This window comes from Sciurus vulgaris (genome assembly GCF_902686455.1).
Source record: "Sciurus vulgaris genome assembly, chromosome: 2".
In the NCBI taxonomy this organism is placed as follows: Eukaryota; Metazoa; Chordata; class Mammalia; order Rodentia; family Sciuridae; genus Sciurus; species Sciurus vulgaris.
This window is the reverse complement of record NC_136462.1, coordinates 38,815,435-38,843,416: the sequence shown is the minus strand read 5'-3', so window position 1 is coordinate 38,843,416 and position 27,982 is coordinate 38,815,435. Positions and strand designations below refer to the sequence as shown.

At 38.0% G+C, this 27,982-nt stretch overlaps 1 protein-coding gene across 1 annotated transcript in view; it reads left to right on the top strand.

Moving 5' to 3' along the window:
• The window catches only part of PPP1R36 (protein phosphatase 1 regulatory subunit 36), a 31,542-nt gene extending 4,000 nt beyond the window's left edge, over positions 1–27,542 (top strand). Inside the window, exons 3-11 of the mRNA XM_079126016.1 lie at positions 10,060–10,146; positions 10,959–11,056; positions 11,154–11,220; positions 13,290–13,388; positions 18,141–18,275; positions 25,929–25,971; positions 26,292–26,470; positions 26,556–26,747; positions 27,250–27,542. Of these exons, the coding sequence (XP_078982142.1) occupies positions 10,060–10,146; positions 10,959–11,056; positions 11,154–11,220; positions 13,290–13,388; positions 18,141–18,275; positions 25,929–25,971; positions 26,292–26,470; positions 26,556–26,747; positions 27,250–27,418 (1,069 nt within the window). The 3' untranslated portion in view covers positions 27,419–27,542. The remainder of the gene's footprint in view (positions 1–10,059; positions 10,147–10,958; positions 11,057–11,153; positions 11,221–13,289; positions 13,389–18,140; positions 18,276–25,928; positions 25,972–26,291; positions 26,471–26,555; positions 26,748–27,249) is intronic.
• Positions 27,543–27,982: the final 440 nt, after the last annotated feature.

The window sequence follows — 27,982 nt, the reverse complement described above, 5'->3', positions numbered from 1 at the left end:
TAGGGTAGTTTGAATTTGCATTTCTCTTATTACTAGAGATGTTGAACATTTTTTCATTTATCTGTTGATTGCTTGTAGATCTTCTTCTGTGAAGTGTCTGTTCAGTTTTTTAGCCCATTTGTTGATTGGGTTATTTGTATACTTGGTGTAGAGTTTTTTGAGTTCTTTATATATTCTGGAGATTAGTGCTCTATCTGAAGTATGATTGGCAAAGATTTTCTCCCACTGTATGCTCGCTCTCCACATTGCTGATAGTTTCCTTTGCTGAGAGAAAGCTTTTTAGTTTGAATCTATCCCAGTTATTGATTCTTGCTTTTATTTCTTGTGCTATGGGAGTCCTGTTAAGGAAGTCTGATCCTAAACTGACATGTTGAAGACTTGGACCTACTTTTTCTTCTATAAGATGAAGGGTCTCTGGTCTGATTCTGAGGTCCTTGATCCATTTTGAGTTGAGTTTTGTGCAGGGTGAGAGATAGGGGTTTAGTTTCATTCTGCTGCATATGGATTTCCAGTTTTCCCAGCACCATTTGTTGAAGAGGCTATCTTTTCTCCATTGCATATTTTTGGCACCTTTGTCTAGTATGAGAAAATTGTATTTATTTGGGTTTGTATCCATGTCCTCTCTTCTGTACCATTGATCCACCTGTCTATTTTGGTACCAATACCATGCCATTTTTGTTACTATTGCTTTGTAGTATAGTTGAAGTTCTGGTATTGTGATACCCCCTGCTTCACTCTTCCTGCTAAGGATTGCTTTAGCTATTCTGAATTTCTTATTCTTCCAGATGAATTTCATGATTGCTCTATTTCTATGAAGTACGTCATTAGGATTTTAATTGGAATTGCATTGAATCTGTATAGCACTTTTGGTAGTATGGCCATTTTGACAATATTAATTCTGCCTATCCAAGAACATGGGAGATCTTTCCATCTCCTAAGGTTTTCTTTAATTTCTTTCTTTAGTGTTCTGTAGTTCTCATTGTAGAGGTCTTTCACCTCTTTTGTTAGATTGATTCCCAGGTATTTTATTTTTTTCAAGGCTATTGTGAATGGGGTAGTTTTCCTAACTTCTCTTTCTGAGGATTCATCACTTATGAATAAAGATGCATTAGATTTATGAGCATTGATTTTATATCCCATTACTTTACTGAATTCACTTATGAGTTCTAAAAGTTTTCTGGTGGAGTTTCCCAGTTCCTCTAAATATATAATCATGTCATCAGCAAATAGGGATAGTTTGAGTTCTTCTTTTCCTATTCATATCCCTTTAATTTCCTTGGTCTGTCTAATTGCTCTGGCTAGAGTTTCAAGGACAATGTTGAATAGAAGTGGTGAAAGAGGGCATCCCTGCCTTGTTCCAGTTTTTAGGGGGAATGCTTTCAGTTTTTCACCATTTAGAATGATATTGGCCATGGGCTTAGCATAGATGACCTTTACAATGTTAAGGGATGTTCCCACTATCCCTATTTTTTCTAGTGTTTTGAGCATGAAGGGATGCTGTATTTTATCAAATGCTTTTTCTGCATCTATCGAAATAATCATGTGATTCTTGACTTTAAGTCCGTTGATATGGTGGATTACATTTATTGATTTCTGAATGTTGAACCAACCTAGCATCCCTGGGATAAAACTCACTTGATCGTGGTGCACTATCTTTTTAATATATTTTTGTATGCGATTTGCTAAGATTTTGTTGAGAATTTTTGCATCAATGTTCATTAAGGATATTGGTCTGAAATTTTCTTTCCTCGATGTATCTCTGTCTGGTTTAGGTATCAGGGTGATATTGGCTTCATAGAATGAGTTTGGGAGGGTTCCCTCCTCTTCTATTTTATGGAATACTTTGAGAAGTATTGGAATGAGCTCTTCTTTAAAGGTCTTGTAGAACTCGGCTGAGAACCCATCTGGTCCTGGACTTTTCTTTGTTGGTAGGCTTTTGATGACTTCTTCTATTTCATTACTTGAAATTGATCTATTTAAATTGTGTATGTCCTCCTGGTTCAGTTTAGGTAATTCATATGTCTCTAGAAACCTGTTGATGTCTTCAAGATTTTCTATTTTGTTGGAGTATAGATTTTCAAAATAGCTTCTAATTATGTTTTGTATTTCACTCGTGTCTGTCGTGATATTTCCTTTGTTCATTCTGAATTTTAGTAATTTGAGTTTTCTCTCTCCTTCTCTTTGTTAGTGTGGCTAAGGGTTTATCAATTTTGTTTATTTTTTTCAAAGAACCAACTATTTATTTTGTCAATTTTTTCGATTGTTTCTTTTGTTTCAATTTTGTTGATTTCAGCTCTGATTTTAACTATTTCCTGTCTTCTACTACTTTTTGTGTTGCTCTGTTCTTCTTTTTCTAGGGCTTTGAGCTGTAGTGGTAAGTCATTTATTTGTTGATTTTTTCTTCTTTTATGAAATGCACTCCATGAAATAAATTTTCCTCTAAGTACTGCTTTCATAGTGTCCCAGAGATTTTGATATGATGTATCTTTGTTCTTGTTTACCGCTAAGAATTTTTTTATTTCCCTTCTGATGTCTTCTGTTATCCATTCATCATGCAATAGCATATTATTTAATCTTCAGGTGTTGGAGTAGTTTCTGTTTTATATTCTGTCATTTATTTCTAGTTTCAATCCATTATGATCTGATAGAATACAAGGTAGTATCTCTATCTTCTTGTATTTCTAACATTAGCTTTGTGACATAGAATATGGTCTGTTTTAGAGAAGGATCCATGTGCTGCTGAGAAGAAAGTGTATTCGCTCTTTGTTGGATGATATAGTCTGTATATGTCCATTAAGTCTAAATTATTGTTTTATTGAGATCTGTGGTTTCTTTGTTCAATTTTTGTTTGGAAGATCTGTCCAGTGGTGAAAGAGGTGTGTTAAAATCACCTAGTATTATTGTGTTGTGGTCTATTTGATTTCTGGAATTGAGAAGGATTTGTTTGATGTACATGGATGAGCCACTATTTGGGGCATAGATATTTATGATTGTTATGTCTTGCTGATTTATGCTTCCCTTAAGCAGTATGAAATGTCCTTCTTTATCCCTTCTGACTAACTTTGGCTTGAAGTCCACATTGTCTGATATGAAGATGGATGCTCTGGCTTTTTTGCTAAGTCCATGTTCATGGTATGTTTTTTCCCATCCTTTCACCTTTAGTCTGTGGATATCTCTTTCTATGAGATGAGTCTCTTGCAGGCAGCATATTGTTGGATCTTTCTTTTTAATCCAATCTGCCAGCCTATGACTTTTGATTGATGAGTTCAGGCCATTAACATGCAGGGTTGTTATTGAGATATACGATTTGTATTCCCGGTCATTTGACACTCATTTTTGTTTTTTGACACAACTTGGTTTCTCCTTTATTTGGCTATTCCTTTAGGGTAGTTCCTCCCTTTGCTGATTTACATCATTGTATTTCATCTCTTCTTCATGAAATATTTTGCTGAGAATATTCTGTAGTGCCGGGTTTCTTTTTGTAAATTCTTTTAACTTTCGTTTATCATGGAAAGATTTTATTTCTTCGACAAATCTGAAGGTAAGTTTTGCTGGGTATAAGATTCTTGGTTCGCATCAGTTTTCTTTCAGAGCTTGAAAAATGTTGTTCCAGGCCCTTCTAGCTTTTAGGGTCTGGGTTGAAACAGTATTCTTTACAATAATTTTTATTTTCATTATTATTTGGTACTGGGGACTGGATCCCAAGGTGTTTTATCACTGAGCTACATCCCCAGCCCTTTTTATTTTTTATTTTGAGACAGGGTCTCGCTATTTTTTTTTTTTTTTTTTTTACCTAGGGCTTAAGTTTCTGAGACTGGTCTTGAACTTGTGATCTCCTGCCTCAGCCTCTCAAGTTGCTGGGATTACAGATATGCACCGTGTCCAGCTAAAATAATTTTTAAGTAAACTAACATTTTCAACTTTTTGTTAGAGGATTTTAAATATATACAAAGGTAGGAAGAATGGTATAATGAACCCTAATATACCCATAACACAGAATGTGCCAAATTAAAGCCAACTGCATATCATCTATATTCCCATCTGCCCCATCCCACAATTGTTTTGAAACAAATCCCAGGAATTATATCATTTAAGCTATAAATATTTCATAAAAAGACTGGACAGAACGCAAACCTCACATGTCATCTCAGCTCTTTATTCAGAGGGATGAAATGATGCCCATGGATCTACTCTCCTAGTGGAAAATGAGCTACTGAACAAAGAAAGGGCCTGAGTTTATATAGGTTATTTTGAGGGGTGGTCTAGTGAACATACATCAGTTTGCTTGGATAGTCAGGAATGTGGGCCTTTTAGGTCAAGGTCTGCCCACAGTGCATAAGGAGGGTTTACTTTGGAGAAGATAACGCCTCCTACAGACTGTTTCTTTTGAGGATGATAAAACATTTCCCCTCTGCCTGCAATCAGCATCTGGAAAACATTTGTCTTGGGAGATGAAAGCTATCAGTGCATGACCTTCATTTTTACCCCCTTTTCTTTTTTTCAGGCCTCATTATTTTGGGGAATTTTTATTCTCCATATCCATCAATATGCACATTCTATAAAATATAACTTAAGTTACTATTTATACACCTAAAAATATAATGATAATTCCTGAATAAATGATATCATATAGGTTGATATGCAAATGTCCTGTTTTTGAAAGTTCCAATCAGAATTCCAATCAGATTCGAATCAGAATCAAATAAGGTTCATATATTACAGTTGATTAAATATGCCTCTTAATCAGTGTACACAGAGTTCTTGATAGATACCTTCACATGGCTCAGGAGGAGATACACCCTTTTAAGCTACTTTTTTTTTTTTTTTTTTTTTTTTTTTTGCAATGCTGGGGATTGAACCTAGGCCCTCACACAGGGCAGGCAAGTGCTCTGCCACTGAGCTACATCCCCAGTCCTCCTTTTAGGCTACTATTGTAAGAGTAATCTTTGGCTAATAGTGTTGTTGACCCGAGTCCCTTTGAAATTGCTTCTTTCTTGCAGCTTGCCCATCAGGAATTTATACTACTACCTTTTTTTTTTTTTTTTTTTTTTGAGGCAGAGTACGAGGGATTGAACCCAGAGGGACTGAACCCAGGAAGCTTAACTCCTGAGTCAAATCCCCAGCCCATTTTAAAAATATTTAGAGATAGGGTCTTGCTGAGTTACTTAGAGCCTCACTGAGTTGCTAGGGCTGGCTTTGAACTTGCAGTTCTCCTGCCTCAGCTCCCAAGCCACTGGGATTACAGGTGTTCACCATACTTGGCTCTCTCTGCTACCACCTTACTCGTTTGGAGAGGGCTAAGGAAAACCACCTTGGCCAAAGCCCTGATCCAGGTGTGTGGCAGTGGAGAGGGAAACAGGGAAGCTTTCCTGGGGAGGTGATATCCAAACTCTGACCTGTGAAGAACAGAAGTTGCCAAGGCACAGGGAGCTGTAGTTGGAGAGGAAGAGAGTACCTTCTAGGTAGAAGGAACAAGCATATGCAAAAGCTCTAATGGTCAAGGGCCTGGGGCATAAATTGGTTGCAGTGGTTCAGTAGGCTGGGTGTAGAACACCAGGGGGTCATTAAAACATGGTGTCGAATATTTCAACCAGAGGCAGATCACAAAACTCTTGCATACCATGCTGAGGTATTTGATCTTTGTTTAGATGACTTTGAGGAAAGACATCAAAGCAAGGAAGTAACCCATGCTTATACCTGCATCTTAGAAAAATGCCTGGCTGAAGCATGGAAAATAGTTTGAAGGAATAGACAAGACTAGAGGCTAAGAGTCCAATTAAGCAATTGCAGAATTTCAGTTGATGTAATGTGGCTAAAATAAAGGTGGTGGCAGTGGACAAAGAAAGGAGTAAACTGTTTCAGGAGACATTAAAGAATATTACTAATTTAAGTTAGTGGACTAGATGAAACTACTCGGAATGAAGAGTAATCTTCATTCTGAGAAAGTACCTCATTTAAGAAACACCTGAAAAAGGAGCTTTTGAAGGAGACTGAGAAATTTCAGCCAGAGAGATGGGGGTGGGGGTGAAGTATCATGAATGCAGATAATCTGATTTACAAAGTATCAGCCTGATCGCAGGTTAATTCAAGTTTTATCCCATCAACTTAAGATCCTGAAAGTTCCTCCAGGGTGGGTTTAGTCTTCTCTGCATAGAGCAGGACAACATTTTACACTCATTACCCAAGAAGAGTTCATGGACTTCTAAATATTCTCAGTTTCGGATGAAGAGAAGATAATTCTTTCACCTCCTCCATCTTGCCTTTCCTAGCATCTTCCCTGGGTGTGAATGACAGGGAATCTTACCCTTCAGAGAAGACCCAGCTTCTTACTCATAGGCAGATCTTGCTTTACTTGTGTAGATTAAACCCTGAGGGAGGTAACTATCAGAATACATCAGGATACCCATAACCTCCCATGCAAGAAATGGACACACAGTAATATGCAGGGAAAGACTGGCCATTATTTCTGACTAGGCATTCAGGAAGAGACAGTGGAGAGTGGTTTAGAGGGTCACCTAGATTCAAATCCTACCTCTGTCACTTACTAGGTGGTTATCACTTATCCAGGTACTTAACCTCATTGATTCTCAGTTCCTCACTCTACAAAATGACAATGCCCCATGAAGAGTAGATGAGAATGAGGGCGTTGCCCGTTCATCAGCAGGCATGCGCTTTAATGTTTGTAAAGAGAGAGTACCTTTATCCACAGGCTGCACCTCGGTTGACCAAGCAGGCTGCACGAGTCTTTGCTAAGGTCATTGAATCCCTGGAGAACACACAACCAAGGGAACACTACATCTTCAGAAGCTCCGGACTTCTCTTGTCTTTCATCATGGCTTCTCCAATTAGTAACCATTAAAGAGCTCTACCTTGGGGGCTGGGGTATAGCTCAGTTGGTAGAGTGCTTGCCTTGCAAGCACAGGAGCATGGGCTCAATCCCCAGCACCACCAAAAAAAAAAAAAAAAAAAAAAAAAGAGCTCTACCTTGTGTGGACACCACCAAGAGTGGCCCAGCCATCTTTATTAAGTAGTTGGAATCTAGAAGGAAAGCATGAATTTTTTGTTTCCCTCAGGACAAAGGGGAATGTGACTGTGTTGTAATATTAGGAAATCACATCTACAAAATTCTGTCTGTGAAAAGACCAGAGTCTAAATGGATTGCCAGAGTGAAGGGGAAACTGTAGATACTAGGGGACAGTATGAATTAGCCGACTATGGTTTGGGAACCAATCAAAGGTGCATTTCAAAGGACAATTTTCAATATTTCTTAGTGTTGCATCTTAGCAATTCCCCATACATGTGAGTGCAGGCTGCCTTTAGAGCTATGGCAGGTGCCCACAGTGAAAACCGTCCCAACAGTTGAACTAGAAAATGACTCCAATCCAAGGAAAGCCACTCAGACAAGTGTGAAGGACAGAAGGCATGTCCAGAGGTTAGGGAATAGGACTTGAGTTAAACAGTGAACACCAGACTGGTGGCTAAGGCCCACTACCAATCTCAAACCCTGGGAACACAGGGTAGCCTCTCCAAGCCTTGGTTCTCCAGCTGTCAAATCAAAGCCTTTCAGTGTCATTTGATCTCTTAGATGTGCTCTAACCTCAGAACACTATGATTTTATAACTTTATAATTCTAACTGCATTTTAGTTAGTACATAGATCTAATTACAAGACGTCCCAAACATATCCTTTCAAATTCCTTACTTTAAATATTTTCTTGTCTCAGAACATCTTAAACAAACTAGTATAGCAAGAAACTGAATTTCATGGAAAGGTCTGAGAGAAGGATGGGAGACAATTTCATCTGACATTGACTTAGATGGGGTGTCTCTATTTTCTCTGATCCTCAAAAGAAATGCTGGGGAGAGTTGGGATGACCCAAGGATCCTTTTGCCTGGTAGGAAAGTAATGGACATAACTTGTAAATGGTCAAAACTCAAAGCACTGAGCCACATCCCCAGCCCTTTTTTAAATTTTATTTAGAGACAGGGTCTCACTGAGTTGTTTAGTGCCTCTCTTTTGCTGAGACCAGCTTTGAACTTGTGATCCTCCTGCCTCAGCCTCCCAAACCACTGGGATTACAGGCATGTGCCACAGTGCCTGGCAATTTTGCATTCTTGATTAGAATGGTTATAATAAGGACATTAGACATTCAGCAAGAGCCATTAGAATGGATCTGAATGTTTGGAGAATTTGAGTATTTTTTTTAAGGTTTTCTAAATGCTACCAACCATATAATGTTTCTTCCTGTACATCTCTATCAACTTTTTTTTAGTTATACAGCTAATAAACATATATTCTTATTATTAAACAAGTCAAATAATATAGAAGCATACAGATGTGGAAGGTGATTTCTTTACAACCATCTCATCTCTGCCCCATCTGATCCTCCACCCCTCATTGGATTAGCCACCATTAACATTTGGTATTCTTCCATTTATTTTTTTTCCTTGCCCTTCCCCCACCCTAATATTTCCATTTACCCTCCCCCATGAACCCAATCATTGGAGACCAGTGATAAGAGGAACATCAGAAAGAATGAAAAGCTTGGAAATCATCCACTGGCCAGCTTGGTGCCAGTGTCTTTAAAAAGATAAAAAGAAAGTGAAAAAAATACAAATAATCCATTCTCTTGAGGTGACATAATGTACTTGCTTTTAGGAGCTGTCATTATACAACATGAATATTAGGAGGTTGGCCAAAGCTCCTGGGAGGTATTTCTCCAAAAAAATTCCTTACTGGAATTTGATAAGGAGGCAATAAGGATCTATATGATTCATTTCCATCTTTAGAGAATGACTGAAATTGGGGAGAAAGTTCTTCCATTACTCCATCTACATTTCAGCTTAACAGAGGCACATATAACTGGGCAGAGATAAAGCTACTGGTTGGGTTATCGATGTAACATTGTTTCAAGCAGAAAAGCAATTCGTTTCCCACACTGGGCCACCAAACCAATGTATGTAGCAGACACCACAGTTCTGGAAAATATACTCTTAAGGTAAGAACCACATCCTGCTGATCTTTGAAAGATTTCTATTTTCCTGTTAGTACTCACTGATATTCCTGAGAGTGTGCATTGGCTATAATCAGACACCATCTTATGTTCAGTGTCAGAGCAATTGCTGACACATAGTCTCAGGGGCCTCGGTACAAATTTGTTGTTTTTTGTGGTCTCTTGTTAGATCCATTACTGCCTAATAGTTCTTATACTGCCTGGAAAGAAACCCTGAGTCAAGCAAAGGGTTCTGAAAGCTTTCTGGAGACAGGCAAGGTCTTGAAAAAGATTCCCAGTTCCCAAGATGACTTCTTGGGGGCAGGACTGCCTGGTGACTAAGCACATGGCTCTGTGGCTAGAGAACCTGAGTGCCCATCCTGGCTTTGCTATTCATAATGTGATCTCAATCAAGTTACTTAATCTCTTTCTAAGCTTCAATTTTTCTCAGATATAAAAATGATGATGATAATATTTTTCTCACAGAGTTGCTATGAGGATTAAATGAGATTATTCTACCAGGCATGGTGGCACATGCCTGTAACCCCAGCAACTTGTGAGTCTGAGGCAAGAGGATCACAAGTTCAAAGTCAGCCTCAGCAACTTAGCAAGTCTCTGTCTCAAAATAAAAAAATAAAAAGGACTGAGGATATAGCTCAGTGGTAAAGTGCTACTGGGTTTAATCCCCAGTACCAAAAATAAACAAACAAACAAACAAATAAATAAAGAGAATTGTTCCTAAAAGCACCTGGCCCAGAAAAAGTGCTTGATAAATTTTAAAAATTTCTCAAAATTTAATGAGGTTCCTGCTTCTTGTGAAGTTACTACAAGATTTTTGGATAGAAATGTTTGTGTACGGTGGTGTTGTGGAAGCTGCTGAGGCCAAGAGGCTGAATGTAAAGTCTAAAATTTTAATCATTCTGTGTGTAAATACATAAATTGAGCACTGTTGTGCCCGAAAAGATTTGACCTCTGCTTATAATGTATGCTATCCTAAGATTGCATGGTATGATTAGTTTTTTCCCTGGGAAACCGTCAAGTTCCTAATTATCTCATTTCTATTGTAGTTTTACATCTGCAGTAGACCTCAAGGAAAAAGGAAAGAAAGGCAAAGCTGTTCACTTTGCTGAAATTGATGGCCCCACTTCAGAAAGGTGGTTTCACTTCTTATCCATGCCAGTGCTGCCGATGGTACCGCTCGGGGGAATCATTTAACTCTTTACAAACTCTAAGTCCCATTATCCCATGCTGAAATGCAGTACCTCTCAAGGAAAAACCAGTCACTATCTCAGAATTGTGGTGGGAGTTACAAATTATCTCTATAAATGTATCTGTGATAACTTGGCTATTAGAACATTTTCAACTTTTTTATAGTTATTTTTTAATCTGAAAATTGTAACTACTCCAGAAATAGGTGATTTAAATGATTTCTTTTGGATGGGATATGTGTTTACATTGTGTGTGTGGGGGTGTGTTATGTAAGAGGTTGAACCCAGGGCCTTGCACATGCTAGGCATTACTATACCACTGAGTACATCCCCAGCCTATGTGTATATTTTATATCAGGTAGTATGCATTCCTCCTGTACCTAGCATAATAAATAAAATGTTTAATAAAATGTATCCCCAAATGATATTTCATTAAATGAAACCCATGCATAACACCGAGGGTCTCATTACTTTATAGTAAATGCTTCATGCACTGCAAGATAGAGTAGATACAACTAAAGCCTTTTAAAACACTAGGGACTGGGCATGGTGGTACACACATGTAATCCCAGCAGTTCAGGAGCCGAGGCAGGAGGATCACAAGTTGAAGGCCAGCCTCAGCAATTTAGTGAGACCCCGTCTCAAAATAAAAAATAAAAAAGGTTGGAGATATGGCTCAGTAGTTAAGTACCCCTGGGTTCAATTCCTGGTACCAACAAACAAAAACCACTATTAGGTGTTGTTATATTCCAAAACAGGTTGACAGATAAAAGGCTTTCTTCAAGAGAAGATAAGTCAGCGAAAGCCTTAGAGAAACGAGGTCAGCAGGGCAATGTTACATTGGATGATGTTAAGTGTGAGTAGCTGTTCCCTCCTCCTTACACACTACCTGGTATGAACCTCTAAGGCAGCACTTTGTCTCTCCTTCAATTATCCATCTCCTCTCCTTTCAGTTGTTGCTTTGCTTTCGCTACAAGATACTGAGATGCAGAAGATCTGTTCTTTTACAACGTTTATGAGGTATGTAATGCTTGCAAGATATTGTAGGTTTTTTCCTCTTCACTTTGCAGATTTCATCTGATAAGGGCTGAAAGATCTGATTTTTAGCGAAAGAGCAGGAGGCAGGTTCTATGTAAACCATCATCTCACCACTCAATCTCAAAGACTGAAACCAAAGAGTATGGTTGAGGAAGCCAGAAGTCACTGGAGCCCACAGGAAACCCAAACAAAGTCCCAGGGCAAGGAGTACAGAGTGCATGTTGCCAGAGTTCCATGCAGACTGCACTATATTTGTGTACCATTCACAGGATAAACCCATTTACTGAAAAATGTTTCTTGACCTTTCTAAGCATCAGTTCCCTTAGTTACAAAACTGAGAATAGTGTCTCCTTTCTGTGACTGTGTATGGCTGTGTTTTCCTAGGCATCTTCATGTATGACTGGTCAATCAGAGTTGGGCACCCAATGCTATTGGCACTTCTTCAGCCCCTCCTATTTCTAGTATAGGCTGCTTGTGACAAACACCTGAGTCTGTCTGCCCTCAGGACTTGCTCCACTGCAGGGGTACACTTGGCCTGAGCACAGGGCAAGCAGGTCAGGGCCAGCTTCCATTGGCAGGACAACTCCAAGATGTTTTCTACAGAACCTCCCCAAAGCCCCTGCAGAACTGAATTGTACTAGTTCATGGTGTAATTTACTGGCTTCCTTCCAGAACTGAATTATACTAGTTCACCCCATTTGCTGGCTTCCTTCCTTTTCCTATTTCATTTTCCCACCCTCCATAGGATGTTTCCTGAGATCACTTCCCTCATCAACTGCTTGCTCTCAGATCTTTGCTTCAGGATTTTTTTCCGGGGAAACCCAGTCTTAGACAAGTAATTATTAATATCTTGAAAAAAAATTAGTAATGGTCATCTTTATCCTGCTCTAAAGATCTAGTTAAAAGAAAGCATGTCTGAGTAAGAATGTCCATTTGGGGCTAGAAAGAAGGCAGCAAGAGTCTTATAAGAATATAAAGAAAACAGTAACTTCTAATTGAAAACAAATGAGATAGCACTGTAAATCAGTGCAGTCTTTTTGGAGAGTAAGACATGAACACTTAACATGCTTGTGTACTATGTTCTAACAATTTCACTTTTGTCTATAATATTTTTAAAAGGCATCAATATCTATCAATAGGGACTAGTTAAGTAATTTAAGAGACAATATTCAGCTGTTTAAAAGAATAAGGGACATCTATACATACCATCATAGAAATAATGAGATTTAATGAGGTTCATACTACAAACATAAGTGGCAAAAAATACTTGAAAGCGTATATTCATACACATGTATACATGTTGGTGGGGGAGGATGTTATATGTGAACACCTGTGCTTTAGAAGGTTTAGAAAGGATTCATTCCAGTCTCAATGGTGGCCACCACCAGGGAGTAGGATGGAAGAGAGAACATTTTCCTTTATACATTCTTGTATACTTTTTAAACAATGGAAATATATTACTTTATAATAAGAACATTTTTAAAATGAAAATTAATTAATAAGCACAACTGTAAGAATTTAGAAGCCAGACTTAGTGGGGCCTGTAATCCCAGGGACTTGGGAGGCTGAGGCAGGAGGATTGCAAGTTTGAGACCAGCAACAGCAAATTAGTGAGACCCTGTCTCAAAATAAAAAATAATATATAGCTCAATGGATAAACACCCTTGGGTTCAATTCCCAGTTTAAAAAAAAAAAAAAAAAAAAAAAAAGAATTTAGCGTCTGACTTCCCAAAAATAATTTTTTTTTTTTTTTTTTTATAAAAATTGAATTTCTGGGCTGGGGATATAGCTCAGTTGGTAGAGTGCTTGCCTTGCAAACACAAGGCCCTGGGGTCAAACCCCAGCACTGCCAAAAAAAAAAAAAAAATTGAATTTCTTACATTTTTAGCAGTGTAGTAGAAAGAATCTTAAATGGTAAATTAGTTGTGTGATAGGCATGATAACATGTATTTCTGTTTATGTTGTGTGCCCATATTTTTTATGAGAAACCTCATATTTGAGATAGGTTAGTATTGATTTCTTTCTTTCCATTTTTCCAAATCTCTTCATAGAAATAAGAATCTTGACAATTTCCTTATGGCATTATTGTACTATTTATCTCATTACTTGGAAAAGATCTCACTGGAAAATAAGCCCCGAAGCTATATGGTGTAAGTAAGTTCTATAAGTGCTTTTTATCATGGCCAGTTTAAAACTAACTTTTATCTAAGGTGAACCAACAATGGAATTTTTAAAATCTTTTGGGTATACTAAAACATTTTACATGGGAGGGGTTTTCCTGCTGTTAAAGTTCACTGAATAATTCATATGGGTATTCCTATAACAGAATATTCCAACTAATAAAGACCAGCACTACCCAATAATGAGATTTAATGAAAGCCACATTGCTAATTTAAAAAGTTTTAGTAACCATATTTTAAAAATATAAAAAGATGCAGGTGATATTAGTTTTAATAGTTATTTAACCCAATGACTGGAAAATATTATTATTACAACATGTAGTCAATAGTAGTAAGTGATTAATGAGATTTTTGTTTTTTTTAAAGTAAGTCTTTGAAGCCTGGTGTCTTTTATACTTATAACATATCTCATTGAAACTAACCACATTAAATGTTCAACAGCCACATGTAACTAGTAGCTACCATATTCAATTGTGCAGAAGTAGATTTTTTGGTATGTTTTCTATGCTAACAAAAGTTCTTGCTAAAGGGTTTTCAAGCATCTAATAAAAAAACTAAGAATTTTTTTTTTTTAAAACAACAGATTTGGCCAAAATGATATCATAGGAAAAACCCCACACTTTTTTAGTCTACTTGTAAAGATCTTAATTGCTTTACACAGAGGTGACATAGAAATATACACCCAGGGGCAAACTCTGGGAACTTGGAGTCCACAGCAGAACAATGCCTTGCAGATTTGGCCTTGACCTTTCACAAGCATGGAAGTTTCCAAGTGCCCAGCTGCCCTCCTCGTACATGTGGAACCAACCCAGTGATTTAGCTGTTAGGAATGTTGAGTAGAGCCATTAACTTGCTGCAGAATATTTTCAAAATGCAAAACTCTTGTATATAATTCAGCAGTTTAAAAAATATTTTATGGATAGATAAATGGTTTTTGGACAGCAGTTTTATGAAGGACCAAATAAATAATTCAAACACTGCTGCTCCTGTAAAGCCACTATAATGTGCAATGTGGGTGTTATTTCAGGGCAACCTTTACCAGCAGGACAACCAGAGCATGAAGTGTTTCTATGGTAGCAAGCAAAAGGGCTAAAACCTAGTGAGCTTCGAAGGCATGAGGATTCTTACTATTCCCAAGTAGAAACTTACTAGACTTTGGTGGTATTTTGATTATATTTATTATATATATTATTTTATTATATATATTTATTATATTTTGTGTGATCTTTTCTAATTTTGAGGCTTATTATTAATCTAGCAAAGAAATTTGGTTTATATCTTAACTAACAGGTAAAAGAGAAGAAAGATTCTTCAGTTATTTTGAAAATGCATGAAAACTCTTTGAACATGGTGGTGTAAGACTGTTCCTTAGAAGGAATCAACTACAGAATGACAAAAAGCAAAGCTTTAGTCCAAGCCTTAAAATTTTGATTCTGAGGAATTCTAAAAAATCACTATAACCTTTCATTTTCAGGCTTTCCAGTCACCGATCAGTTTACTAATTATTATTGAATTAAACATAGATTGCACTGTGATAGCACATAAAAAAAACAATTGATTTCAGTCAACTAGTAAGTTATAACATAGGGATAATGGTAGTGTCTAATTCATGGTGTTGCATAAAAATAAATGAGACGATGTCTCTTATCTTAACTCACTGGTTGCACTTGGGAGGAAAGCGTGCATCCTGTGAGAGGAGGGCAGAAAGAGATGGAGAAAGATGTTAAAGATGTATTTAGATGATTCTAGATGGTTAAAAGCCCTAATTCCAGAAGAAGAAATCTTATCCCTATTTTATGGGTGAAAAAAATTAAGGCTCAGGCGAAATCATTTGTTGGGGATTACATACCTACTAAGTAGTAGAGATGAGACTGGAACCCAGTCTAACTCTAAAGCCTGTGCTTAACCACACCCAACACCCTCTACTGATCAACTATGGTCTGTTTCCAGAATTTACCTATTCAGAATCAGGATTTATAGCTTTGGACAAAGGCACGATTTTGCATGAGCTTATAAACATTGTACCATAAGCTGTTTTCAAGTTATTACCTTCTTTATGATTTTTAATGGTTGCATAAGTTTCCATTAAGTGAATGACTTTAACTATTAAAGGGCAATTTATTATGGTGGTTAAGGGTACAGATTTTGGTGCCTGGGTTAAATCCCACAGAGACTCACTCATATGTTAGGGTAACAAATGTCAAGTCCTTAAACAGATCCTGATTGGATAACTACTCCTTTTTTCTTTCCATTTTATATATGAGCAGTTTCCAGTCTTTCCAATTGAAAAATAATCATTATATTGAATATATTGATGTATAAAATTTCTCCCCCTAATTTTAGAAGATTTTTTTTAAAGAATAAACTTCTAGCACAGAGATTATTGGGGCCAATATTTATGATCATTTTTGTTTCAATTTTGTGAAATTCTTTTCAAATATTTTTTTCACAATATTATGCCAATTTTCTGTTACTGAAACATCAGTCTCAGCAAAATTTTGTCATTTTGTCATTCACTTTTTAATTTGGTTCTTAATTTTTGATGAGAATTTAACAAATTTTCATAATATCAAATTTTTGGCATTTGGTCTTTCAAATAACATATCATTGGATGTAGTTTTCTTGCCCTAAATGAGAAAATGTATCTTCTAATATGGAATTTTATCACTTTACTATTATAAATTATATACCTTTTCATTGTTAAAAAATATAGTCCTGGGAATGGAACCCAGGGTCTTGTGTACTTGCACTTGCTAGACAAATGCTCTACCTTTAAGCTACACCCCTGGCATTTTTAAAGAATATGCTTGTTAATTCATGTGAATCATTAACTGGGTTAGTGTTTAGGAGTGTATTTAAGGCAGTGTTACAGAATGAAGTAAAAAAACTGAAACATTATAAGGAATGATTTTCAGACATAGAATTTTTTTTTTTGGTGGGGGGGAGTACCAGGGGTTGAACTCACAGGTGCTTAACCACTGAGCCACATCTCCAGCCTTTTAATTTTGAGACAGGGTCTCACCAGGTTTTTCACAGCCTAGCTAAGTTGCTGAGGCTGGCTTTAAACCTAAAATCTTCCTGCCTCAGCCTCCCAAACTGCTGGGATTACAGGTGCATCTAGATACAGAATTTTGGTGCAGACAGGCCAGTCTGCCTGGATTTTTGTATCCATGTTACCTTCCCAGGACTGTTTTTTCTCCCCATAGCTTTTCTTACTTCTATACATAGATTCTTTTTTTTTTTTTTTTTTTTAAATTTCTTTTTTTAGTTGTAGATGAACACATACCTTTATTTTATTTATTTTTATTTTGATGTGGTACTGAGGATGGAACCCAGTACTTCACATGTCTTAGGCAAGCACTTTGCCACTGAGCTACACCCACCCTGCACATAGATTCTTTATGGATATTTCCAAATGTGACCCAAAGACTCCCTGCCTTGGAATCACTTGGGGTAATTGTTTAAATTTCTGGATTCTATTCAGAATCTTGGAGAGGGGAGTTGCATGGGGAATTTGTAGTTTTAGTACCCCAGGAGATTTTTTATAATTTGTGCATTGACTAAAATTTGAGAACCATTGGCTAAAGTTTCAAGCTTTTCTTGATGGTGGTTATTTGGGTTGGCTTATTTGCTACAGCAAAAGAAGGCTATTAGCTACTGGCAGCTTTGGCAAAGGAGGGTGAAGGGTGAGGGTGGGCTGCTGCAGGAAGCAGGGAGACAGGCACTGCGATGTGGCCTTTGGGGTTAAGGTGGAGGGGTGTGTTTGGGTTACATGGCATTTGGACACTTAAAATGGGAGCCCACCTTATCTATTCCAGAAACTCACTTTATTCCAGTGATTTCCAAGCCTTTTATCATGTGTAATAAAGTTTTGTGCTCTAAAACATCCGTAAAGTCACCACTTTCCCCTCACCGCATCTCCTCAGATGGTCGCTATAGTGGTTGACCTCAGAAGGGACAGTAATTTGTTCCTGTTTACAGTACATTTCATTTGGTGTCTAGTGACACTGCATTTTTCACTAATAGTACATTGGAATGTATTGTCAGCAGTATAGTTTCCTACTGTACTGCAAACATTTTAAAGTTAGGATGCAGACATGCTGCAACCTAAGAAAAGATTGTCTTTTACAAAGATCATTTGCAATTCAGTTGGAACTGGGGCTGTGTTTTCATAGGGAAGTAATGCTACTATAATTGAAACCAAAGTTCCCAGAGTAGTTGTCCATAAATATCTCTTCAGCAACACACCTAAACTCGGAACTGAGAGTGGGCCAGTGCTGTACTTGGAGCCCCTAAGCTTAGTAGGAACACCAGGAACTGGGGAAGCTGAGGTGGCAGGGAGTCTCTACAGCAGCTTCAGGAACACTGAAGAGAGGAGAGCTGCCAGCTGCCTCAGCAGCCAATATAGGTCACTTGTTAGGCGGTTCTGTTAATATTAGGACTAGTTATATATAACACCGAGGATCCATAGATAGCAAAAAGAATCTATAAACAAGTGAAAATTCACCATAAACTTTGAGATGCTGATTCCAGTGATTAATAATGATTAAGGGACTTTGAGGACTTTGCTATGCCATGGCTCAAGTAAAATAAATTAATTGGTAAGTCAGGTCTGTTGACTCACTAGTATGTCTTTCAAAATAGTTGATAATTCAGACTTTGTAAATGCTAGTTGATAGGCATTACTCAAATTAATCCATACTGTCTTTTCCTTCCCTCCAGGGGCCTTGTAGAGAAAAAAGAGATGGAACTGGTTTTAAGTAAGTTAGAAGCGGCACAGAAATACTTGGCTCAGAAGTACTGTGTCCTTGTGCTGGGCTTGGGTATGCCTGATAAGCATCACATGAGCTGTGGAAAGTAAGTAACACAGGGAGACCCATCTCCAGCCAACCACCCAACCAACTGAACAGAACCCCAGAGCCCCCTCCACAGACCTCCTGCCAGAGAGGCTGGGAAACCTGAGTTCAAGAAGATGAAAACATTTTGTATTGACCTCAGCAATAAGCATACTTGGTTGTGTTGGATTTTATTACTTTAATATTTTTGATAGTTTAAAGGTCTATAAAAAACTTTAAGGGGCTGGGGAGATAGCTCAGTTGGTAGAGTGCTTGCCTTGCAAGCACAAGGCCCTGGGTTCAATCCCAGCACCACAAAAAAAAAAAAAACAACTTCAAGACATTTTACCTGACTGAATATCTTTCATGCTTTTGGAGACTCTGCTCTTTTTCTTTTTAAAGTTATTCACTGCCTGCTCATTTAGTTTCAACCATTTACCAAGGGGGAATTGGGAATTTGTATAATTTCTTTATTTACATCCCATAGCAAGGATTGGTCATTTGTTTTTATAGTTTGTTGCTTTCTTTTGAATATTTATATGTTTACACATTAAGAAAATGTTTTACATTTATATTTATTCAAACATGTCCTCCTTGTTTCTGATGCTATTTGATAGTCACACAAATTCTTGCCATTCCTGGGTTAAACTTATTACTCTTATTTTTTTTTAAATTAGCATTTTAAAGAAATGTGACTTTGATCCATTTGGAATTTGTTAACAACCTATCAGATAAGCTGTGAACCTAAGTTTTTTTTTTTTTTTTTTAACTAACATCCAACTTTCTAGTAATATCTATTAGTGATTTTTTTCTCCACAGTAACATTTGTTTTTAGATGTTGAATTTTTCTGACATTTTAACCCAATTTGGTAAATTGCTGTTAATTTTTTTTTTTCTGGTAATGGCAATTGAGCCAGGGCTGCTCTACTGTTGAGCTATATTCCTAGCTCTTTTTATTTTTTATTTTGATGCAGTGACCTCCTGCCTCAGCTTCTCAAGTAGGTGGGATTGTAGGCAAGGACTACCACTCCTGGCTTGTAGTCATTATTTCTTTTTGTACCTTTTAAAAGTATAGATAGTTCTTACACATTCAGCTTTCCACAGCCTGCTTTTCCTTATGGTAATGTTCCTAAACCAGTTTGTTTTTTAAATTATAAGTCACAACACATTGGTAGATCTTGAAATCAATGTAGTCATAAAGAGAATAAAACAGTTTTAAAAATCAAGTATATCATATGAAATAAAGGTAAGTAATTATCAGGATTTCAATTTTTTGTGTGTGTCTATGCCTTAGAATGTTTTGTGTTGCTTTAACAAAACACTTGAGGTTGGGTACTTCATAAATAAAAGAGATTTAATTAGCTTATAGAACTGGTGTCCAAAAGCATGGTACAAAGCATCACTTCTGGTAAGGGCCTCATGACAGATAGCATCAAATGGTGGGGAGTGGAGAGTGAAGACAGAGAAGACAGAGGAGTCAGGAATCAGGATACAGGGTACAGGATAGAGAGATCATATGGTGGGAAAGGAAGCAAGAAATCAGGGAAATGCCAGGCTCGCTCTTTTTTTATCCCCCCCCAATACTGGGGATTGAACCCTGGGCACTGAATTACCGAGTCATATCCCAGCCCTTTTTATTTTTTATTTTGAGACAGAATCTTGCTAAGTTGCCAAGGCTATCTCAAACTTGTGATCCTCTGGCCTCAGCATCCCGAGTCGCAGGGATTACAGTCATGTACCATCATGTCTGGCCAGTATTGCTCTTTTCTAACAACCTGCTATGATAGAAACTAATCCACTTCTATGAGACCCAGCCCAGCTCTCCATAATATCTGCATCAATCCCTTGTAGAAGGTAGTGGTGACTTAGCTATCTTCCACTAGGTTGCACCTCTAGAAGGTTCCACCACCTTTCAATACTGTTGCCTTGGGGAAGTAAGCTTCAACATGTATTTAGGCAAAGGCAAACCAGAGTCAAACTAGAGCAGTCAATGTGTGTATTCTAGGGACTTAATATTAAATATGTTTCTTACTGTGAATTACACTCAAAAAGTTTGAAAACCACTACATTACAGCATTCTTTCTATACTGCATACTTAGGTTTTCATAAGAATTTTGCTTTCGATCAATCTTGCAAGCAACTATACCATATCATTTCCTGTCAGCTAATAGTTCAATTTAGACAGTTGTGTTAATTTCTTGGGCCATTTGAATATACTATTGAATCTCACCTTTATTTTAGAAAAAGATAAATGGGAAATTGGAAAATCAAGTACTGCTAATTCAAATTGAGAAACCATTGGGCATCTAGAGAATGTTTAGCTGCAGTCAAGTGCTCAGAGGACAAACGTGGGTTCGACTGCAAAGGATAAGGCCTTGCACATGCTAGTCAAGTGCTCTACCACTGAACCGTATATTCAACCCTTTTTCATTTTTGTTTTGAAATAGGGCCTTGCTAAGATGCCCAGGCTGGCCTTGAACTTGAGTTCTTCCTGCCTTAGCCTTCTAAACAGCTGGGATGAAAAGTGTGTGCCATTGCTCCAGCTACAATCTTTTCCATATTTTTATTGGTGCATTATGATCATACACAATAGTGGGTTCATTGTTACAGCATTTGTATGTGCATATGATATAACAATATAATTTGGTCATTATTGTTCTCTAGTATTTACCCTTCCCCTCTCCTCCTCTTCTCTCCATATAATATAATTTTTAAAGGAAACTATTATGTTTGAAAGTAGGTAATTGCCTCAGGTTAGCACAGGGTCCTGGTCCCTCTTCCACTGTCTACAGCATCACTTGCTTTTCTTCTACCCATTGGAAAAGAATAGATTTAGAGCTCATCACCCACAATTTACATATCAAATTCATACATGTTAAAGTACTGAACAAAGGATATAGAGGAAAGCAGATTATAGGACAGTTTTGCCAGTGAGTTGTTAATTGTCCATGGATGTTGTTTATGTCTTTGATTCAGGGGTTGATATTATTCTTTTGGTGTGTGTGTGTGTGTTGTTGTTGTTGTTTTGGGTTTTGTTTTTGTTTTTGTTTTTGTACTGGGAGTTGAACTCTGGCATTTAACCATTGAAACACATCCCAGCCATTTTTTTGCATTTTACTTAGAGATAGGTTCTCACTGAGTTGCTTGGGGCCTCATAAGTTACCGAGGCTGACTTTGGAATTTATAATCCTTCTGCCTCAAACTCCCGAGCTGGTAGGATTATACACCCAGCACTGATGGGTTTTATGTAGACGATGAGGACAGTGTTTTTGCCAGTTATAAGTAATTATCTGATTTTGGCATATCTTTATTTCACTTTAATATGAATAAGCTAATATTTTCATGTGGGTTTTTTTATTTTTCCCTCTAACCTATGCATACCTAATATTACACTAAAATACCTCATGCTGTTTATCTCTGGGATTAAATAGAAGATTACTGTAGAACCAGTTATTTGGGGCTAATTTAGTGCTTTCATGTCCTTTGAGAAGTAGGAGAAGATGCTTTTCCGTGAAAACCCAATGTCACATAAGCTTCAGAAATTTTGATGAGTGGGTTCAGTAAAATTTATCTGTGTGTTCCAGGACAGGTGTGGCAGCCTCCTTTGTGGTCTAACCTATAGAACTAGATCTGTTGTGTTCTTTGGTTGTGACCAGTTCTGGCTTCACCCTGGCCTCCATCCTGGGATACGTACCTTTTTCCTATTCTCTCAGTGCAGCTGTCACCTCATGGTTGACCGAAGAGGCTGGTGGAGGGGGTAGAGGTAGAGAGAAAGGTAGTCTCTTTGAAACTCAAATGTATCCATCATCTACATCATTTTTGGGGGGAGTGGTGGGTATGAATATGTTGCCCAAGCTGGTCTTAAATTCCTGGGCTCAAGTTATCTTCCTGCCTCAGCCTCCCAAAGAGCTAGGACTACAGGTGCCACTGCACACAGCTCTAAATCATTCTTTTTTTTAATCTTTTAGTTGTAGATGGACATAATACCTTTATTTCATTTATTCATTTTTATGTGGTGCTGAGGATCGAACCCAGTGCCTCACATGTGCGAGGCAAGTGCTCTACCACTGAGCTACAACCCCAGCCCCTCTAAATCATTCTTAATTAAACCTGCCTCCCACCTCAGTCACATGCACTAAGGACTCTTTCCCTTCCCCAGCAACACATCTTTGAAACCTCTCTTTCCATGCACAGGGCAGGACTTGACCTTCATTTAAAACTCGTGCCATAGTTTAGATCTTCAATGTCCCCCCAAAACCCATGAGTTAAAGGCCTGGTCCCCAGGGTGGCATTATTGGGAAGTGGCAGAAGCTTGAAGAGATGGAACTTAATGAGAAATCCTTACATCATTGTGGGCGTGCCCTTGAAAGGGATTGTGGGACCCTGGCCCTTCTTTTTCTTCTCTCTGGCTCCCGAGGTGAGTGGTTTTGCTCCACCATGTGCTTCTGCCATAATGTGCTGCCTTGCTACAAACCCAGAACAAGATGGACTGGAACCTCCAACACTGTGAACTGAAGTCAACATTTTCTCTTATAAGTGAACATCTTAGGAATTTTGTTATGGTGGTGGAAACCTATTAACACACTTGATTTCACCTAAAGCAATAGTGGGCAAATGGGAAAACACACATTTTTCTTTTCCCCAGCCTAAGGCCTAGGTTCAAACCTTGGCTCTAGGCTTTGTATCCTTTCACAATAATTAATAATATACTTTCTTCATTTTGATTTAGAGCTAACAATCTAAGGTAGCAAGAAGGAGTAAGAAAGAATCTTAACAGGCCACTACAAAAATCTCTGGATTTACCATCAGGTCACCTTTCCCTTCTTTTCTTTGGATTGTGCCCTCAAAGGTGGATTGTACAGTGTTGTTGCCGACTAGCATGGTAGTCACTTGCCACATGTGGCTGTTGAGCATTTGAAATGTAGCTTCAGATTGACAGATGCTATAAGTGTAAAACATATGCAGTATATAAAATCTATCCAAAAGGTTTTAAGGTAAATAAAATAACATTAAAAAATTGACTATATATTGAAATGATATTTCAGGAGGTTGGATAAAATTAACAACATCATTTTGTTTTACTTTATTTTTTATTTTGCAGTGCTGGGGATCAAACCTAAGGTTTGTGCTTGCTAAGCAAGTGTTCTACCACTGAGCTATACCCCCAACCCCACCTGTTTCTTTTTACCATGGCTACTAGAAATTTTAAAATTATATTTATGGCTTACCTTATATTACTATTGGATTGTGCTGTTACAAACCTTGTTTCATTTTACAGGTGATTTTGTGGGGGTCTTACATTTTGTTAATCAAAAAATTTCTAAATGTATAACCAATTGGTTTTAGGTTCTATGTACTTAATATAGAAATTTATGAAATACAAAAAAGAAAAATGATTCAGAGTTCACCAGCAACAGATGAATTTACAGAGATTTAAACTGTGAGATCCCCAACAGTGCCCATGCTACTCATCCATTTCCCGGACTCATTTCAGGTTCTTATGCAGAGGTAAATCAGAATGGCAAGAAGAAACCCACAGCCTTCCATACTTCATTTCCCAGGTGTGGGCCACATCAGTTTGCTTTGGGCTTTAAGAGAGAAAGAGTCCCAGTATTTATGGCAACTTGAAGGAAAGTGAAGGATGTTCATGTTACATTTTCTTCTAAACTAAAAAATGAAAGAAAGCGGGGTGGGAGAGAGAGGGAGAGAGAGAGAATGAACAAACATGTGTTTCATGGACAGTCACTCTCTGGTTTCAAAACCTTGCCAAGATGCTGTCTCTCTAAACTTTCTCCCAGAATACAAGCTGACTCACTATTCCAAAAACAGTTTGGTTTTCTGCTTCAGCTTGGCAGGTCTGCGTGGACTCTAGTTTCAAACGGGTAGAGGACACAAAAGGGCAGACGTTCTTCAGGTGAGGCCTGAAGAAACCAAATAAATGTTGAAGCTTGCCCTGCAAAGTTTCTGCTGGACTCTGTTGTTCAATATTTTTATCTGTAAACTATTGTAAAGAAAAGGCTGTTTCCCAAGCATTCTGGTAATAAGGACAGATGTGAATATCTTACAGGCATGAATTTTAGTACAAGATCTGACCCTACTTAAATATATGTCTTTGGTTTTCAGTCTCAACTTCAGTTTTTTTAGTTGTAAGTGGGAATAGCACTGTTGACTGCCTCATATGGATATTATGAAGACTAAATATGATATTTAATGTAAAGGTTTCAGCATGGTATCTGGCACATAGTCTGCACTTAATGTAATTATTATTGCCTTAATTTTGTGTTGAAGACTTGTACATGAGGAATCCAGTGTATAAATAAGTGTGTAGGACATGAGCAGTAAAAGCTGAACCAGCTCTTTAGGCTCATGCCCCTAATCGAAGGCTGCTTTGGGCCAGTAAAACCAAAGTCCCTGGAAGAAGGATGGAGGTCCTGAGAATTTTGGATCATCTTCACCAGACTATGGGAATTCAGGATGGTTCTGGAAAGCCTGGTCCCAGGACCAATCCTAGAATCCTAGGACTCACAGTTACTCCAAGGAAGGCCCAAGCAAAACCAGAAGTAAAACCAGCTTTAATCTTGGAGCAGCCTGGGCCTGACCTTGTTCCCCATGACTGGTGAAGTAACTGCAGGTACACAGCCCCCACAGTCAGCTCTCAAGAAGTCTCCAGGTCATGCCTGCTTCCCTAAAGCTGGATGTCAAAATCAGAACAGCCTGTGTAGGATGCAAGGTTGGGTTTACTAAGCATGCTCATCCCAGCACAATATCCTTAAGAATGAATTTGTGTTGAAAGGACTGCTAGGCAAATATCTGCCTTTAAGAGCTAACACTCAAGGTTCAGGGTGTAGTTTAGTGAGAGAAGACGCTCCAGGATCCTTAATATCAGATGTAAGAAGCAGGGGAAGGACTGGGGTATAGCTCAGTTAGTAGAGTGCTTGCTTTGCAAGCATAAGACCCTGGGTTCAAATCCCCAGCACAAGAAAAAAAAAAAAAAAAAAAAAAAAGAAGGAAGAGCACAATACAGTTCTCAGTCTGTTGATTCCATGGTGTTGGTTTTATTGATTTTTGTTTCCGTTTCTTTTTGCACATTGTCCTTCTTCATTCTAGACTTACCCTCTAGTTCTGTGCAACCACACCTATTTAACACCTCGCATAATCTCTTTACCACCTTCCCACTCTCCTCGTGTCTCCAACACTCATGTCACCAGAAGCATTTGAAAGTACACAATCCCTCACTGGTTTGTTTATTCCGAATGTATGTTGGCTAATTTTTTTTTTTCTTTTTGGTATTGGGGATTGAACCCAAGAGAATTTTACCATTAAGTCACATCCCTAACCCTTTTTATTTTTTATTTTGAGACAGGGTTTTGCTAAGTTACTTAGGGCCTTGCTAAGTTTGAACTTGCAATCTTCCTGCCTCAGCCTCTGGAGTTGCTGGAATTACAGGCATGCACCACCGTGCCTGGTGATGTTGGTTAATTTTTGCCCAACTTCCTCTGGCTTGCCTAGGAAGTTGAATAAGAAGGTATTTGGACTCTCTTTGCCCTTTGTCAGCATTCATGTAGCTAATTGTCTTGGAGCCACAGGTCATAATCCTGCCTTTTGGGAAAGATAAGAGCTAGATCACTAAAGACTGAACTCTCTCAAACTTTGGTTGTGATGCATTATGTTGCAGGGAGAAAATGTCAGACACACAAAAAGACTGGAAATTCTTTGAGGTGAGTCACTTACTTTTGGGGGATTTTCTTTTTGCTATGATACATATGCATAGCGATAATGGACAGTCATTTCTTAGACACTTATTTTTGTGAATATTCTTTCTAAAGAAATGCTAACAAGCCATATACTACACCTTAGGCTTTGGGTCCAATTTTCCTCCTGTGAAGGTGGGTACATGTCTAATTTTGCACAGCTTTCCAGGGATATTGAGAAATTGGGTCACCTGGGTTTGTTGCTACTCTACCAATGTTATATGAACAGGTGAGAGTTTTTCATATCATTTCTGAAAATTGTGATTCTTGTCTGTTTTTTGTCGTAGTCCTTTTTCACTTTCTGTACCTATATAGCATGGATTGTCTTCCGACGCCAACATTTGACAGAGATTGAGGAAGAAATAGGAAGACTCTTCCGAACCAATATGTTCAACATTCCTCGAAGGAAACGGGAGGATGAAGAATCAGGAGGGGAGAAGAAACGCATGACTTTTGTTCAATTCAGGTTTGATCTCTGTCTTTCGTAAACTTGAGGATGTTTCTCCGAAGCTGGCTAAGGTGACCTAAGTGGTACCTTTCTTCTCCCACAGGAGAATGATGGCAAAACGCCCAGCAATTAAAAAAGCCATTAACATGCGTTCTCCAGTCATGTCTACTCTGCTGCCATCTCTCAGAGAAAAAGCTCAGAATATCATTGAGAAAAAGTACCATCAAGTAGGCATCAAACTCCCAGGCCGGGTGCAAAAACACACGCAAAGTCTGGACTCTGTGTCCATGTCAATGTAAGTGGCTCAGGAAGGAGGCTGGAGGGCCTGAGGGTTGCTTCCTCAGTTGGGCCTGGAAGGGGCAGGGGCTCAGCACCATGCCTCTGCCAGAGAGTTGAATGAAGACAAGGTGCCTGTCTTCCCACCTACCCCTGCTCCTGGCAGTCTATTTCCTGTCCAGAGCAATTCTAGTTATATCCATTGGTGTTAGAAAACAATAGTTAGAAAGTTATGCTAGACTCCAAATATTTCTAACTTGGAGGAGTGAGTAACAAATTCTTTAAGGCTGAAGTTTATGAATTGTAAGAATTATCTTTGGGAAATTCAGGAAAGGTCAGTACAAAATCTTGCTGTGGACTGAGTTTCAGACTCATGTAAGACCACAGTGGTCATTCATGGAAGCAGGGACAACTTTCAAAAAACTATGTGTGTGTGTGTATGTATGTGTGTGTGTGTGTGTGTGTCTATCTGTCTTAGTTTTAGTATACTACCTCAGCTATACCAACAATTCTTTTTACAGAGTTGGCATCTTGGGGAAGCCTCGATGTCTGTTCAATCCTCATACCCTCCTCCCCCTTGAACCAAAAGAAAATGCAAAAACATCTGGAAGACATCCTTCCCTGATAGAGAAAAATAATATGCAGATTCAGGAGACACTGGAATTAGTCATAAAAACTTTGTCTTCTTAACTATGCCCTAAATAACCTGGTATATTCCACTTCTGTAATCAAGTCCCTGCTTTGATTTAACTGCTTGATATAGGATTGATATATGTTGTTATCATTATTAAACTTTTTAAATTGTTCAAGTTAATTTTGTTCAAGTTATTTTGTTAAAAGTTAAAAAAATTTCAGAAATATCTTGAAAACTCATTTTCCTGTTTTTAGTAGTTTAGTTTGTTACTTATTTGCTTCCTCAATTCTATGTGACTCTTTAGAGTTTTATATTAGACCACTTACCTAGTGTTTTAGTGGACTGGTAAAGAAGTAATCATTTCTAAATCCAACGTTGCCTTATGAGAGAGCATCTTTGTTATGTGTGTAAACAAAATTTCATTAACAAAAAAGGCAAAATAAAAGTTTAACACTAAGCCAGGCATAGTGGAGCGTCCCTATAATCCCTGTGACTCAGGAGACTGAGGCAGAAGGATTACAAATTCAAAACCAGCCTGGGAAACTTGGCAAGACCCTGTCTCAAAATAAAAATTAAAAGGACTGGGGATGTAATTTAGAGGTAAAGTGCCCCGGAATACT